The 16,669-nt window shown below is 39.8% G+C and overlaps 2 protein-coding genes across 4 annotated transcripts in view; one reads left to right on the top strand and one right to left on the bottom strand.

Moving 5' to 3' along the window:
- Positions 1 to 5,023, top strand: part of banf1 (BAF nuclear assembly factor 1) — a 7,294-nt gene extending 2,271 nt beyond the window's left edge. Inside the window, exons 2-3 of one of the 2 annotated variants that reach the window (XM_050034645.1) lie at positions 1,820 to 1,984; positions 3,724 to 5,023. In XM_050034645.1, the coding sequence (XP_049890602.1) occupies positions 1,859 to 1,984; positions 3,724 to 3,870 (273 nt within the window). In that variant the 5' untranslated portion in view covers positions 1,820 to 1,858 and the 3' untranslated portion in view covers positions 3,871 to 5,023. Of the gene's footprint in view, positions 1 to 1,813; positions 1,985 to 3,723 lie in introns of both variants that reach the window. The other variant, XM_050034653.1, reaches the window with a different exon arrangement.
- Positions 4,578 to 16,669, bottom strand: part of gng3 (guanine nucleotide binding protein (G protein), gamma 3) — a 14,426-nt gene continuing 2,334 nt past the window's right edge. The window contains exons 1-3 of one of the 2 annotated variants that reach the window (XM_050034673.1): positions 15,109 to 15,320; positions 14,210 to 14,309; positions 4,578 to 10,942 (exon numbers count right to left, since the gene is read on the bottom strand). In XM_050034673.1, the coding sequence (XP_049890630.1) occupies positions 10,814 to 10,942; positions 14,210 to 14,308 (228 nt within the window). In that variant the 5' untranslated portion in view covers position 14,309; positions 15,109 to 15,320 and the 3' untranslated portion in view covers positions 4,578 to 10,813. Of the gene's footprint in view, positions 10,943 to 14,209; positions 14,310 to 15,108; positions 15,321 to 16,669 lie in introns of those variants that run through there. The other variant, XM_050034665.1, reaches the window with a different exon arrangement.

The following is a 16,669-nucleotide window of genomic DNA, read 5'->3' as shown; positions in this document are numbered from 1 at the left end:
CATATATACAAATAAAAATAAAAATATATATATATATATATATATATATATATATATATATATCTATATCATCAATGTCAATACAGGGTGTCTACAGGTCCTTTAAAATGTCTTAAATTCAATAAAGCCTTAATAAATGTCGATGTAGATTCACTTAACTCAATCTAATAACCATATTCCTACATAACACCTACCTCTGCACAAGACCACATCCATACTACTTACCTTCAGTGCTTACCTGCAAAACATGATTTGTCCAAAAATCTGTCCTAAATTTGGTTAAAAGGTGTCTTGAAAAGCATTAAATTTAATTGTCTGATACCTGTAGACACCATGCAATAAAAAATGGCTATAGCCTATACGAGTGAAGTGTTGTATAAGTTGTAAACCATACATATAGTGCAAAAAAATAAATGCACAAACGAATATAGGATTCAAGGATCTTATATTGTCATTCACATCACATTTACATGCAGTGGACCGAAATTTCGATTCTCAGGTCCCGGTATAGCCCATGTAAACAATACAAATATATACAATAAATATAAAACATATGAAGAAAATATCAAAAGATATGTAAGAAATATAAAAAGATAAGAAATATGAAAATAAGTAAGAAGGCAAATATAAAAGGTAGGAAGAGCACATGAAGTGACAATGATTTGAGTATATATACATTAGGGATATAGCGGTATACCTTAATTTAAAAGTTGATGGTTATCATACCATGTACATTTGCTTATCTATGATATAACTGGACAGAGAATCTCACCCTTAATTTAGTTATTTTCAAAGGCGAGGACTTTTTACTCATGCTTCCATTCATGAAATGGTTTCAGTTTTCGGTTACAGTAATAAAATGTTTGTTTAACCAACAATAACCCTTTCATTTTCATTCATTTAAGGGTCATTTTGATTGATAATAGTATAAATTCTGTAAAACCGTGTTACTGTGAAACTGGAATATTTTCTGAGACGGTTAGCATACCATGAAAAAGTCCTCTATATTGTATATAGCTCACAGCATGTAGGATTTGTATTGACAGTGACAGATTGTATGTACATACTTTAAAAACTGGTGCATTAAAAGCTTTGATAATATTGTGGGAGCAGTGGATATTTTGGTGTAACAGAGATATTGACAGATGTACGTGTTCATCAGAGTGATGGCCTATGGGAAGAGGGAATCCTGTAACGTAGCAGCATGCATTGCAGCCAAGTGATAGTCAGTGATATATTTTTCATGGTTTCATTTAGCCTGAAAGAGAAACTTAACACCCTGTTTGAGCTTGATCCCGCCCCTTCACATATTTTCATTTGAATGCATTCAAATCCAGAACGCGCACTGGGTGAGCACCAGGACTTATTGCCCAGTTTTATCGTCTGTTAGTTTTGGACCAGTGCCCAGTTTTATCGTAATAAATCTGGGCAGTGCTCCTAAACTAACAGACAAGGCATCTGTAGTAAAGTGAAACTGGCTTCAGAACAGAACAGACCTGGCAGACTTTTACCAGGGAAGATATCAAGTGAGTGCTGCTGTCTGTTGGTTGTAGACTTATTTGAAACCAAATATTAAACACAGTTACTGCATACTTCAGCTGCTGTGCTGTTTAAGTGATGTCAGTGAAATGACTTCAACTGAAAGACGGATGTTTAAACCTGTTGTCAGTTCCCTATAGTTCCCCGCAGGTGGACATAAATAATGAAGAGGGTAACACAGTGATTTAAACATTTGGAAATTTGAAGTAATAGCATTGCATTCTCTCTGTAGCATTAATTTCACTGCATCTAAATTTATATTGTTGTCTTTGAGTTACAGTTCAGTAGTTGCTGATCTCTGACCACCTACAAAGCAGCCATGTCGTCGACATCCCAAAAACATAAAGATTTTGTGGCCGAGCCCATGGGTGAGAAGGCTGTGATGGCCCTCGCAGGCATCGGAGAGGTCCTTGGCAAAAGGCTGGAGGAGAAAGGTTTTGACAAGGTAATGGAGATTTGATTTATTTGCATTTTAATACAATATAAACACATTTGGTTTCATTAAAAGCACTGTCCATAGAGGGTGTTTATCCTCACTGCAATACAGTAATTGTGTTTGTGTCTTGAAATCAATAAAACGATGAAAACGATTAAAAAAATAGTTAATGAAAATTAAGAATACAGCTGTGTTAAACATTCAATTTTAGTATAGTCCTGATGGACCTTCTCTATATAAATAGCATAAAAATTCCAAGTCATATAATGTTAAATTGACAGAAAGTTTATTGTTAAAAAGCAGCTGTTAATGGTTTTTGAGGTCATTGCTACAACTTTTGTGTTAACCAGGTTAGCATACCTGCAGTAAGGTTGAAATCGAATCAAGCATAACTTGATTAACAAACTCTTCAACATTTCTTAAAGCCTCTGTACATGGGGCGCTGGCACGATCCACTATGCTACCAACGGCCCTGGCTATTCAACATTTCTTAATGATGAATAGCCTGTAATTACTCACAGAAACTGCAGTCACGAGTCAAAATGGCTTCATCTTACAGTTAACACAACAAACAATGAAGCTTACACTAACTTCTATCATGTGCGGTAAAAAAAGGATACCTATTCTTTTTAGTTGATTCTTTTTCCTGTTGTCCAGTAGGCTACCACAAATCTATCTGGGTATCATTTAGGTATTTTGATCTTTGCTTAGGACTATTGTACTGTAAAGGCCCAGACACACCAAACCTAAATCAAAAACCTGTTGGTAATGAAGGCTGACTGTTGCGTCACTTATCGTCACCTGTGTCTTGACTAAAAAGTTGCTCCTGAAGAAACTGCAAAGACTACAGCCATTGGCCAACTAGCACGTACATTCTGTTGCCAGGCAATCACCCTTCACCCCCTTACCCTAACCATCCTGTGTAACCAAGCTACCCCTTTTTTCACAGTAATTAGTATCTAGTTCCTAAAATGTTGAGGCAGAGGGTACTTACTGTAGCTCTGGTTGAGGGTGAGAGGCTGTCCGCAAATAGTTTGTTGGGTACAGGGAAACAGAGATCTGTGTGGGTACATGAGACTCTAAAAAGGGGGTGGATCCCGGGAAGTACCACCGGTTGGTCCAGGAGCTTTGCCTCAATGATGGCTGGTTTAGGTACTGCACATATATACCTCCAGACCTGCTGTTTTCTATCAAGATGGTGGTAACTGCAGTTTGTAAAGTTGTATAGCTCTGGGTACCCAGCAATTGCTACCACCAGTACCTCCTCCATTGTTCACCAACTGCGAAGTTGTTGTCGTGACCACCACAGAAGGCCTCCCCTCTCAAATCATCCAATTGGACAATGGGAAAAAAGGGAAGATAACATGGGGTACTTTTCCGCTCTCAGTTGATGGTATTAATGGTTATGATGATTGAATGGTAGGGGAAACACTGCTAGAGCGCAGAAACGCGAGGCACGCATTAATGCAAAAACTGTGAGCCAAAAAGCCGCCTCCAGCTGCTTAACGCTCTATCTATCTGATCTGTGTGATCAGGGCCTTAAGTTGTCAAGCCATCCCTTTTCCAAATCATCCATTCATGCAATCGTCACGGTAGAGCTGTAAAGAAATACCTAATTGTGATGTTTTCCAAGTTGTGATCAACATCTTCTACTTGACAACAGGGCCGTTAATGTGGGGAATCTTTAAACACTTACATTCCTGTCTTGATTAGATTTCCCGTCATGTGTTCGTCTCTTTTCTCCACAGGCGTACGTCGTCCTCGGGCAGTTTCTAGTGCTAAAGAAAGACGAGGAGCTTTTCCGGGACTGGCTGAAGGACACTTGCGGGGCAAATGCCAAACAACAAGGTGACTGCTATGGCTGTCTTAAAGAATGGTGTGACGCCTTCTTATAAAGCATTCAGTCGTTGTTTTCTACTTCTGAAGCCCAAACTGTACATGACCTCTTCAGTGATCTCGATTCAACTCAGCTGCACCATATATATGAACTGACACTGTACACACTAATGAGGTTATTGAAGTCCATTTATTTTTAAAGTATCCTTAAAGCTGTTGGTGTATTTCTGAAATTCTTTGACCCCCAAATAGATTTCACACATGCCCCTCTCATGGTCTGTGTCAAGTAGGTCTAGACTTACACCCCCCTACTTTCTTTAAATTGACATTAAATTAGGGCGGATAGTCACATATGTCAGTAGCCCCTTTTATGGCGGACATTTAACTTGTAGTAGTAGTAAAAGCACAGGTGCATCTAATAACAGTAATACCAGTCTACCAGTAAGTTTCATCACAGAGCCAGCATGCACATTTTCCGCCTCGTGGACTTTATAAATGTTGTGCTGTAAGAACAGACTATAGAGGCTCTTTAGACTGAAACTCTGCCAGTCTTGTTTTCAGTTTTGGGGAAAAAACTGCTCATGCCCATATTATTAAATTTGTCCAAGGTCATTAGAATACTGCATGTACTTTCTGTCAAAGGTTGAATTTTAAATGTATGGTTCATCCATTGTTGGTCATGTACTGGGAATTTGCATTTTTAAGTTAAACATGGCTAATTTGTTCTATGTTTAAAGATTTTACCTTCAGATACATTTTGGTGTCATTTTTCTTTCTATGTATTGTAATTCAACTGAAACTCTTGGGCTTCTCTCCCTGTTTGCCTGGTTTTTAAGCCACTGGAAAGGAACGTTGATGTAAGCTGTATTATTTTTAAATAGTGCATTGTATCACAGTTTGATATCATGTACTGTCAGTCCACCAACAACATTTAAAAGATTTCTTGAAGAGGTGGATTGTCTGTTTGAAGTGTCTTTCAGAGGATATGACTGATTTATGAGACAAACGATAACAAAACCTCAAAACTAATGTGACGCTGGTCTTAGGTGAGAAGTTGATTGTTTTTTTTTCTGTCACAAAACCTTTTAACCTTTTGATCTTGCCAATGAAGAAGCAACATGGCCAGATGCCGACATCTGGTCTGCTCAGAGCTTGTTTGAACCTGAAGATGGAAAAGTATATAAATAAAGACTCTGATTCAACAAACTCAAACACTGTCAAAAACGTGTCTATTGCTGATGAGCAGGCTGCAGCCTTTAAAGGGACGATTTGGATTTTTTGAAGTGGGTTTGTATGAGGGGCTTACCCATAGTCAGTGTATTGCCTACAGTAGATGGTAGATGGCACGCCACCAGTTTGGGAAAACAAGGACTGGGAACTGAAGCTGTTATATCCATCCATGCTCTCTTCAAATAACCCAGACTCCTTTGACAAAAACAGTACGTTTACCTCACCCAACACGTGACTTTGGTGAATCTGAAGTAACCTTTTGAAAACACCAAAGTCACACCGTAACCAGACCAAACTAACTAACCAACTGAGGCAGCAGTAGACCAGCAGCTCCTGTGTTCTGCAAGGTAAAATCACTGTTTTTGTCAAAGGCGTCTGGTGGCTTTGAAGAGAGAGTAGATAACAGCTTCAGTTCCTTGCAGAAAGGAATAAGGAATAAATATTCTAAACATAGCGTACGCTTAAACTAGGGTTGGGTACCGAACTCAATACTTTTAAGGATACAGACCGAATTACCACCAAGTACTGATTCACGCTAAACCCATCCATGCCAAATGCTGGTACTTGAGAGTGTATATGGGTGAGAAGGCAGAGGCCAGCCATGGAGCTCTGAGGCTGACATATGCGCACCGCAAAGCTGCCGGGTTCAACGTCAGAAAGGAGGTGGAAACGCACTGAAGCTGGGAAGCCAGCCATGGAGCTTCACTGCCGATTCGTCGGCTTCCCAGGGGGCCAAACTATCGCTTCAGCTTGATCAAAATACAAATTTTTGTTGTTCCAGAGAAAGAAAAGTACCGTCAAAAAGTACTTAAAACAAATTCCAGGTCCTGGAACCAATTTGGTATCCATTCATTTGTGAACGGTACCCAACCCTAACTTAAACTGATGTAAGAAAATTTTAGGTGGCTAAATAACGTTTTGCTGCTGCCCGTCCACAACAGTGCATTGCTTATCATCTGCTGCGGTACTCCTGCCTGCTTCTCCAAACTGGGGGCGTGCCGACCACTATCGACTATAGGTAATAAACTGACTACAGATAAATACCTCATGCAACCCTGCTTCAAAAAATCTGACCTTTCTATAACGTACAAGAATGTGTCTACTAGATAAGCTTGACAATGCTGCTAATTTAGCAGTTAAAGCATTTTGTTTCTGCCTGAAGTGCTGGGTGTCGAGGCAAATGAGTTGCAACAACAATTATTACGCTGAGACTGATGCAACCTGTTGGTGTGCAGTAAACCAATCAGCACCCTGTGTGTTCATAACATTCGTGTAAAAGTTAAGAGGCTAAAGTAGTTGATATGCTGTACTCGTATGATAGAATGTATTTAAAGCTTCAGTAGAAGTTGACCTCGTTTCTTGCTCTGCATACAAAAGTGAAGCGAGACCCATTCAATCTATTGCTTGTATTGTCTTTTATACTTTTAAACTACGGTAAATCACTGGGTTAAGGCTACATCCACACTAGTATGTTTCAGTTTTAAAACGCAAAACCATTGCAGCGTAAACACCTAGCGTCCGCACTACTCTGGTGTTTTGGAACCCCTAAAACAGAGACCTTTGAGAACGCTGCTGACCCTGCTATACGCCGGTGCTGTTTTTCAGTCCGGATGGGCAGAAACATTTTGGAAGCGATGACACAGACACCCATGTAAGCCTTTGAATTGGGTCTTATTGGTACCAGCTTGTCATGTCAAACCTTGTAGCTAGGTCTACATACTATTTGTGAGTTGATCTTTCTTGTGTGGGTACTCTTTTCCATTTCCATGGCTTCGTCCAGAAATGGATGATGCTCAGGACCGGTACCGCCCTGATATGTCGTCGTATTTGCTTTGTAACAACTTGCTTCCACCTAGTCGGTCTTAGCAATAAAATCTCTGGTCTAACTTTTCACCATCTCTGTAGTATTTTCTCAAACAAGGCAACCAACCAAATGAAAATGCGTTTTAAGGTGTGGTACTGTGGATGGAGATTAATTCTTAAATGGTGCCAAAACGCTCTTGTATACGCAGATTGTTTTTGTTTTGAATTAAAACATATTAGTATGAATGTGGCCCAAGTTTCCATTGACTTTAAATGAAGATGGAATACCACAGTCTGCACAGTGCAGTCTGTATTTTGTATCATCGCTAAGCCTGATTTTGGTCAGGTCTTCACAACTGAGCTTGATAGTATCTTTTGACTGTGTTTCTAAACATGAGATGCCTTAATGCATGCTGGTTATGAACCTTTTATTCAGTCGGATGAACTATAAAACCTGCAGTAGTGCATGTCCAGGCTGTGTCACTTAATCTCCCATGCACCACCAGCTGTTTGAAGATGTAACTGTAGCAGCTTCTTGTTAAACACTGGCTGATGTGTTTGCATTTGACTGTGAAAACTCTTCAGTTTTTATATTGCTCTTATTATTAAAAAAGAAATAAAAGGCAAGTATCACATTTGGACACATGCTTTCTTTCTTTTTTACATGTTCATTATTCAGTTTTTATCAAATAAAATCACAAATGAGAAAAAAAATCTTTGATAACAGGAGGTTTTATTTCAATACTTGATATTCCATGGTTACTCTTTTCACCAAAGCTCCAAATTTGATATTTGCAAGGTACTGAAAATACATGGGTTTATATTTGAAATGGTCCAGAGCGGGGTCTCCCAAAAGTTTTATCATGTCGAAGATGCCACGGAGCTCACGAGATGGGACCATGTTGGAGGGAACTCCAGATGAAAGCCATTTTATTATTTTTGTGTGGGTATGATTTAACAGAAACAAACCATTGCCTGTACTGTAGATGGAGAAATAACCACAGAAAAAGTGACACCTTGTAATTAAAATCCCCAAGTCATTCACATCAGTCCTCAATTCACATGAATGAGTGGAGACGTTCTGCTCTGGAGAACCTCTCAGACCTGATTGGTTAAAATGACGATGTTCACCTGTCTTTAAAAGTACATTGTAACTGCTGTTTATTTTTTGCCTCAAAGAAATATAAAATTATTCATGTCATAATAATCGAATAGCTGATTTAGCTTTAATGGCTTAGATTATATATATTAAATGTTCATAACCCCTTTTAATGTTTTTTTTTTCTTTTTTTTGGGTCTGTGTGCTATTGAACTATAAAATCTTGATTCGACAGTGATCAGATGCTCAGGATTGTTGCTTAAGTTTCACAGTTAGCACCTATGCATACACACACTTCCACATCCACACTACAGCAACAGTATAGAAATGAGCTTAAATCTCAATAAAACCTTGAAATAAACAGATTACATGATTCTACGCCACTCAAACAGCTGTTGTCATTGGTAGATACAAGTAACTGCCAAAACTGGAAACACCTAAGTGAACGAGGAATACAAAATGTGTGTGATATCTAGATGGGAGAAAACACTCTGAATGAAGACGCATGTAAAGCATGTCTAAGCTGAAGTAGGGTGTTCTGACCTCCATCTACAAGTAGTCACCACATGGGAAATGTCGTACTTAATTACCTAACATAGGTTTTTCTTTTTCTCAGTCGCCAGATCTCAAATATGTGTGGACAGTTTCTATGGGGGAGAACTGACAGCCCTGACCTATCAGAGCAGCATCTGAGACTTGTAGCACCACCACAATCCAAAGACCTAATGTGGGATTTTAGGCCCTGTCTACACTTTTACAGATATTTAAAAAAAAAAAATCTGTCCACACAACCTCCATTTTAGAAAATACCTTCGTCCAAACTAGAACGTAAAAATGACGACTCCAAATGCTAGCTGGCCTTAGCTGTCTTCACCCGTCTCCCCTTGTCACAAAGGTAGTAAAGTGTACAAGCTAACATCACCTTTTTCATAGTCTGACTCACCGGATTTAGACTGTGGCTGAAAACCTGCCATTAGGCCACTGATGTCAACCGGCAGTCTCCCTTCCTTGTTACCATTTCCAAATCTCCTTTGCCATGAAAAAACAACCACACTTTCCACTGAAAAAGGCAAGTTTTGATAAAGAGTTGGAATCGTGCAAAAAGGCGCGCCTGCTTTGTCGTTTTGGTGAATTGTTATCGTGATCAACAATGAATGAAATAACTTGTGAAAGCACCTTGGAAATGCTCTGACTCTGTCTCGCAGGACTCATGGCCGACGTTTATCTGCTTTGTGAAAAGTCCGGTCAGAGTTGACTTACCGCATTTTAAAACTCTGAAACTGACTGTGCTAGAGCCACATACAGCCAAGAAATTGTGGTTTTAATGGGTCCAGTGAGTTCCTCCAGAGCCCTTTTTTTTACCACTATAAGTTGAATCACAAAGTTGACGTATGACTGTAAATGTGGCGTTTTCTTTTGCGGAGTCATTTTAATTTCAAATGTTCTATCAGAACCAGAACACTATTTTGCAAGAGCACCATCACTGCATCCTGGGCAATGTGCCGCCCGACACGATTGTGATTGGTTTAAAGAAACAAAAACAAAGTAGAGCATTTTTTTCCCCAGTAGCAGAAAGATAGGCGTTGATTCCAGACCTTTCTCGAGCGCTGACATAGCACTGTGTAGATAGGCGTGGCTACGCGAGGTCACCTACTGGAGAATATATAACTTTTGATTCCCTTTGATTTCAGTTTGTAGAGTAAATCCTTTGGACACAGTCTTCTTGGAGCAAAACAAGAAAACTTCGGTAAAAAACAACAAATATCGCTAACGGTCAACTAACAGCATCGCCGACGTTGCCAACAGCCCGAAAACAGTCGTCGACATGACAAACAGCTGCCGAACCAAGTCACCCGCAATGCTAACAGACAGGCTAACATGATTAACGGCTGACGAACAGTCATGAAACGGTAACAGATTTTTGACGAAGGGGAATCAAAGATTTGAGTGATGCTCTGAACATGCGAAAGTATTTCTTCTTTTTATAGTCCTTATCGACAACAAACCAAATCTCAAAATTGTCCCACTGCCTGCTGGTTCAACCGGGCCTGATCCAGAACCATCATTTCTGGCATACTTAAACCTGCGGATACTTAGGTGGTGCAAGTAACACTGGGCGCAGCAGACGCCTTTGTTCATCCGTGAAGTGGTGCAGTAGTACTAAGTTTAAATGTTAAGTAGTCATTAGACCAAGCAGTGCTAACAAAATGTAAGCAAAGCGGCAGGCAGCAATTTAGGAGATGAGGTTTTCCAAATGCTCTGATTTACACGTCCACATGGATAAAATCAGCACCTTGGAAGGCGTTCTTAAAAATCCCCAACCCAAATCTCTGTCTGTGTATAGACAAGAGGACAAAACATAGAGGAAAATATCAGTTCAAAAATATCTGTATACGTGTAGACGGGGCCTCGGCCTCCCAGTTAAAAGTGCCAAATGCTGCAGAATCCACGAGTCTGTCCCTGTGACTGTCGGAGCCTTGTAAGACACTTGATGCTCAGACTGTTTCCTCTTTGGCAGCTACCTGTAACATATGTGAGCATGAAATGTCTGTGTTTTCAACCACGTGATAGCTGTTTCTTAAATTTCTTTTGTTTTTGAACATGGTATATCTCTGACTCTTTATTGATTGAATGTTTGGGTTTTGCTTCAAGTCATTTTTGTTCTTCCCCTCTTAACATTGACGTTAGCAGTTAAAGAATTTAGTTCGAGACGTTTTTGTAGTTGATTGTGTACTGTACATCGGCAGCTTTTATGCAAGGTTACTATAGTACATTGATGTCTTATTTAGATCAGAAGTACATGTACACACTGTACATACATGTACATACTGTACAGTTGTACTGTTAATCACAACAATCCCTGATTGGGCTCAAAGCAGAGCGCAGAAGAATTTCTTCTCCCTGAAGGGGTTCTCTGAGGTGGGCACGGGGGTGATCAGGGGGTCGTCACAGGAGTGTGCGTCGCAGTACGCCATCAGGTCAGCCGCTGCCTTTGATACCTGGAAATGAGGATGACCAGATTTAGGGCAGCTTAAGAACATGATTACATTAGATTACACTGTTTTCAGTTGTTACTGCATCATACAAAGTCATCATTTGGTGTGAGTTGCAGAGTGTTGGAGATATCAGCCATAGAGATGTCTGCCTTCTCTCCAACATAATGGAACTAGATGGCACTCGGCTAGTGGTGCTCAAAGTGTCAGAAAAATGCACTTAAAAACTCAGCAGGAATTTCTCTTTCCAGAAATCATGACCTGGGTTATTCAAAAAAATCCACAGACTTTGCAGTGAGCAGTTTAATATAGGAACTATTTTCTCTGGACCAAACTACACCCACCAATGGTATCTGCATGCAGAAGGAAGTGTGCATCTACTGCTAGCTCACCTAGCACAACTGAGCAAGCTAACGTTACAGCTCAGCCGAGGGGGACGTCATTAATGTTTACATCCTCCATAGCCTCTCATCCATGAGTAGATGCACGCTTCCTTCTGCACAGTGATACGATAAGCAGGCGTAGTTCAGTAGAAAGAAATACTTTATAGTCCTGATTTTTGCAAAGAGACATTGCTGTTGAGTTTTTTTAAATGCATTTTTTTTGGCGCTTTAAACACCACAAGCTGAGTGCCATGTAGTTCCATTATATTGAGGAGAAGGCAGACATCTTTTCGGCAGATATCTCCAACACTCAGCAACTCACATGAAAACAATCTAGAACAATAAATAGCACTACAGGTAAGAGGAAAATATGTATTTTTAATTTTGTGGTGAACTGTCCCTTTAATCAGCCTCTGGATTTAGAGCTGTAAGAAATTAAAGTCCTGTACTGGGAAAATTTGTGATACTTTTACATATTGGAAACTCTGATCTTTGTTGTCTCCGTATCCTGAAGTATATCTAGAATATCATGGGATGTGCTGCAGGTAAAGCTGTTTATTTAACTGAGACTTGAAACACTAACAGTTTATCCAGGGTCATACAGATTTAGCTTAGTTTATAGTTTTAGCTTTGGTGTAGATCCTCTGTCTCTGTCTGTATGACCCTCATGCAGATCATAACTGTATGAGAGTCTGCTCTTTAGACTCTCTAATCTTTTTCCAGCATGGACCCAGAATGTTTGAGCACATGTATTCCATCCTTTGTTTTAGTCTGAGGTCCATGTATGTCATGTATACAGTGTAGTCATGATAATATTCCTTGGTTTTAAGGCTCAACATTTTGGTGTCTTTTAGTGGCATAGCTCAAATTTGGCTCATCAAAACCTAAACTGAATTAAATGTTTATCAAATCTGCATGAAATTGAGAATTTTGAGTATATTCGAACTAATACATGTGCATGGTTATGCTACTATAAATAATACTCACAGGATGAGTGGATGAAATATTGATTAATTGGAAGAAAACCGGATGTTTTCAGGTACAAAGGTATCACAGTACAGCAGCCAACACAGAGGTAATAGAGCATGAGCGCAAAAATAGACAATGAGATAAGACAGAATCAATAGCAGTAGAGTCTGAGTGGAAAGTATGGGAGTTGGTATATAAATATTTAGATTTACATTGTATGTATTAGTTCTTGCAAAGTCTTGGAATAAAAGGAAAGAAGCAGCTCCTCCTCACTGCAAAAGAAACTTCTGAGCTTCACAACTTTTTCTTATGTTTTTCTGTAAGTGCAAAACCCTCCGCCCAATCTTATGTTTTGCCAGCAGTGATAGCAGCTAAAAGCGTTCTCTAAAACAGTGGTTCCCAACTGGTTCAGCCACGGGGTCCAGATTTCTCCCCAGTAATTAATTCAAGGTCCACACAGTTTAATATATTCAGCCTCATACTTGGGTTTGGCCACGTTGTCCAGCTCTGTTAAGGAGGTACCTGTTAGGCACTCACTCTACAGCACAAAACAGCACTTCAAAATAAAAGCTCTGTGCCGGAAATTCACTGTACTTCAAAATAAAGTGTGTTAAGATAGACCTGACATGTTGGGGAGTCACCTGCGGTCCATTCAGAGTGGACTCGCGACCCACAAGTTGGGAACCACTGCTCCAAAACATAATTAGTGTTATGTATATGTTTGTCCCCGGCTTTATTTTTACACTGGTGGATCGTTCTTTTTAAAGAGACATGGTGCCTCTTCCAAGTATTTTTGTTGCCCTTAGGAACACGACAGAAGCCAATACCATTTGGAAACTCTCCAATGGAGAGCACTGACTTAAAAGTATACTATGCAGGAACTGTCGGCCATTTGCAAACAATAACGCCAGCATAAGTGAAAAAGACTGCCAACCCCCAGATTCACTCTTGGGGGAAACCGGAGTACCTGGAGAAAACCCATGCTGACACGACATTCAAACTCCACACAGAAGGTATCGAACCAGACACCCTCTTGCTGTGAGGCCACAGTGCTAACCACTTCACCACCATGCCGCCTTTATACATCGTTCTTTAGAAAAATCTTGCATAGTATACCCTAGAGGTGGGGGAAAAAATGGATAAGGCATAGTATCGCGATATTTTTGTGCGGCAATATCGTATTGTCAGACAGTGCCAAGTATTGTTTTTTCATTACATAAATTATTATTATTAAAAATCCAAATTAAACTGTAGATAGCCTACTAGAATAATAAAATCAATTGCTTTTTCAGTCCACAAAAAAATGTCTGAAGTGAGATGAACAGACTGAAAACTTAATCTTATTAGATAAAACAGACGTTGACAAAGTTTTCCTTTAAATTTACAGTTGAAAAATAGGTAATATATCGCAATATATTTCATTGCAATGCTCAGCATATTGCAACATATTTAGAATTACATTAATGTATCGTGACTTAAGTATCGTGATAATATCGTATCGTGGATCCTCTGGGAGGGTCGCCAGTGATTTCTCTTAACCGTAAACCAATGTGGATGTTAAAATTCTTCAGTGCCGTCCTTTCAACTACGAGTTGAGGCTTTAATATAAAGGAGGATCAACTGCAAATTCAAACATTGGCTTTTGTACAACAGATTAATCATTAAACACCAATGTGGTTGTATTAATATGACTAATTGTGTGTGTGGACATGTACTCAACTTATTGCAACATAGAACACGTACGATTTCAGTGTTGGACAAAATAATATCTGGATTTGTGACGTGGAAACAGGATCATTTTTTAGACAGTCAAATTAAGATCATAGACATAATTTAATCTGCCCCCCTTTAGTGTAACGTGTTTTAGTGCATGACACTGTTACGATTCCTATCTGAATGGGAGGCATGCAGCTTGTCTTACCTTTATCCTGCAGAAACTAGCCTCTATCTTCAGCTGCTCCACCAGCTTCCTGGCTTGGCCGACGCTCATTGTGCTGTTCACTGGGGTGTCTCCTTTCATCCTGGCCGCAAACACAGCAACATTTAAGCTTCGTGGATTGGAATTGGATGGAAATACATTTTGTAAATCGTTGCATTTCTTTTGTTTCTGTTGAATTTCCCTATAGCCCTGCTTCTTTGGGAATAATTGATCCATAGATCCTAAAAATCTTCACTTTGACTAAATGTATTGTTTATAAGTTGCAGATTTGAAGTGTCCTTATTATCTTAGCTTTTTAATACATGCTTCTAAGTGGCTGATCAAATTTATGAGCCAAGAGTATTAAGACAAATACATAATATGGCACTATTAGGTCATGTATTATAACTGCTGTGCTCATCAATTATAGTATTTACTGCTTATATATAGATTTAGGCAGCTCTGGCTTCAAAGCAAGCATGAAACCAGTCAGGCTCTCTATAATGAAGTATAAATACCAGTCAATATTGTGTCCTAGAATTGGCCCAGCTGCTACATTATGCCATCTGATATGGGAGCAAAACATATAGATGCCAGAGAAACAGGGCCAAATGGTCAGATTCATTCACCATGGCCCACAGCTTCTCCCACTACGAGCAGGAACAACCACAGAACAATCAAATGTAGAATGAAATAAGCACTGCAGCCGCACAGATGTTTATGAAATGATGAATAAATATCCACATGACTGAAAACAAAATGTGTCACAGATGGAAAAGGAATCATGGATTGTCAACAGGGGGGGAAAAAGAGCAGCAAAGGAGCGGATCTATTTGAACCATTCTGGACCTTTCTCCATTGTCTTTTTCCCTCTATCTCCATCCACCCCCTTTTCTCCTTACCCGTATTCTAGTCCTCTTCAGGTGCAATCTTCCCCCCTCTTCTCTCTCTTTTTTTCTCTCTCTTTTCTTGCCTCTCTGTGTCCCTCTGTAAGCTTACGTCTGGTGGTATCAGTGTAGCCGGACCCCACCCCTCACAGACAACAGCCTGGATGCTACCCTGCTCTGTACAAACCAGTGCACTGCAATTCTGCCACAATGAGCACTAGATGTGTGGTGGAGGGATGGGATCACCCCCTCGGCAGTGAGTGGTACCTGCCAGACGGAGGGAGGGGAGAAGCCACTGGTGAATGTCTTCCTATGAGGGTGGATCGTACCATGTCTGCGCTGATGGGAAATCGGGGCCGAGTGAAATCTCTCAGGTTTCAGACTCTGAGATGGAGCAGGGTGGAGTATGTGGTGTGTGGTTTTGTTTTGTTTTTTTAAGTGCTGAAATATCGCACACAGCCTCGGATGTGAACTCAGGAGGCCTGAATTATTACGTGCCTCCGTGCCTTTTGTGATGCCCACCCTCTCCTCTGTTGCTATGGGGACTGCTGCAGTCTGGTTTAGTGGTTTACATCACAGTTTAAATTGTGAAATTTCTGCTGGTATTTAAATGTGTGTGCGAAGCAGATGAAAGGAATGTTGATTTTAGGCGTATTAGAATAATAGAGGGAGAAATTAAATATCTAGGAAGGAAAAGCATGGTGGTTGTATTTTTGTTAAAAAGCCAGGCTCTTATAATGCTCCCAAAAGCCCTCATAATCTTATCAGAATTAGCTTTAATTGGCCAATGAAGTGCGTGTGTCGTTGTTACTCTTAATATTTTTGCACAGAAACACACATACATTAAGGCACCACAAAGCTGAAGGTACACATAAACACACATGAGTAAGAGTGTGCAAGATCCCCCCTGCCCGGAACAAGAAGCCCCCAAGCTCAAGTTGAACCATCTAACTAAATGAATTATCTAGATCAGTGGTTCCCAACTGGTGGGTCCTGGTCCAAGAGTTGGTCGTAGGTCCACTCTGAATGGACCACAAGTGACTGGCAAACGTGTCGGATTTGTAAAAAACACACTTTATTTTGAAGTACAGTGAATTTCCAGCACAACACTTTAATTTTGAAGTGCTGTTCCTTGCTGTGGTGTCAGTGACTAACGGACAGCTGCATGACAGAGACACCAAACTAGCTTGATGTCGTGGCTAAATGCAAGTATGATACTGACTATTGAAACCTGGAGCGACATCATTTTTCTTGTTCTGCTTTCAGACACCTTTCGCAAGTATTTAAACAGTTGAACCCTGAGGAAACTGATGGGATTTCTTTCAACAAAAAAAAATGGGAAAAAAGGAAATGAGCAACTTGGTAAGAAATGTCCCACAAACTGCAAAGAACAAACAAACAAAATCTATGTGTTTTAATATATATATATATATATATATATATATATATATATATATATATATACAGTGGTGTGAAAAAGTGTTTGCCCCCTTCCTGATTTCTTACTTTTTTGCATGTTTTCCACACTTAAATGTTTCAGATCATCAAACAAATTTAAACATTAGTCAAAGATAAC

The sequence above is a fragment of the Epinephelus moara genome, chromosome 3 (genome assembly GCF_006386435.1).
Source record: "Epinephelus moara isolate mb chromosome 3, YSFRI_EMoa_1.0, whole genome shotgun sequence".
NCBI lineage: Eukaryota > Metazoa > Chordata > Actinopteri > Perciformes > Serranidae > Epinephelus > Epinephelus moara.
The sequence above is the reverse complement of the archived record's forward strand: the minus strand, read 5'-3'. Positions and strand labels throughout refer to the sequence as shown.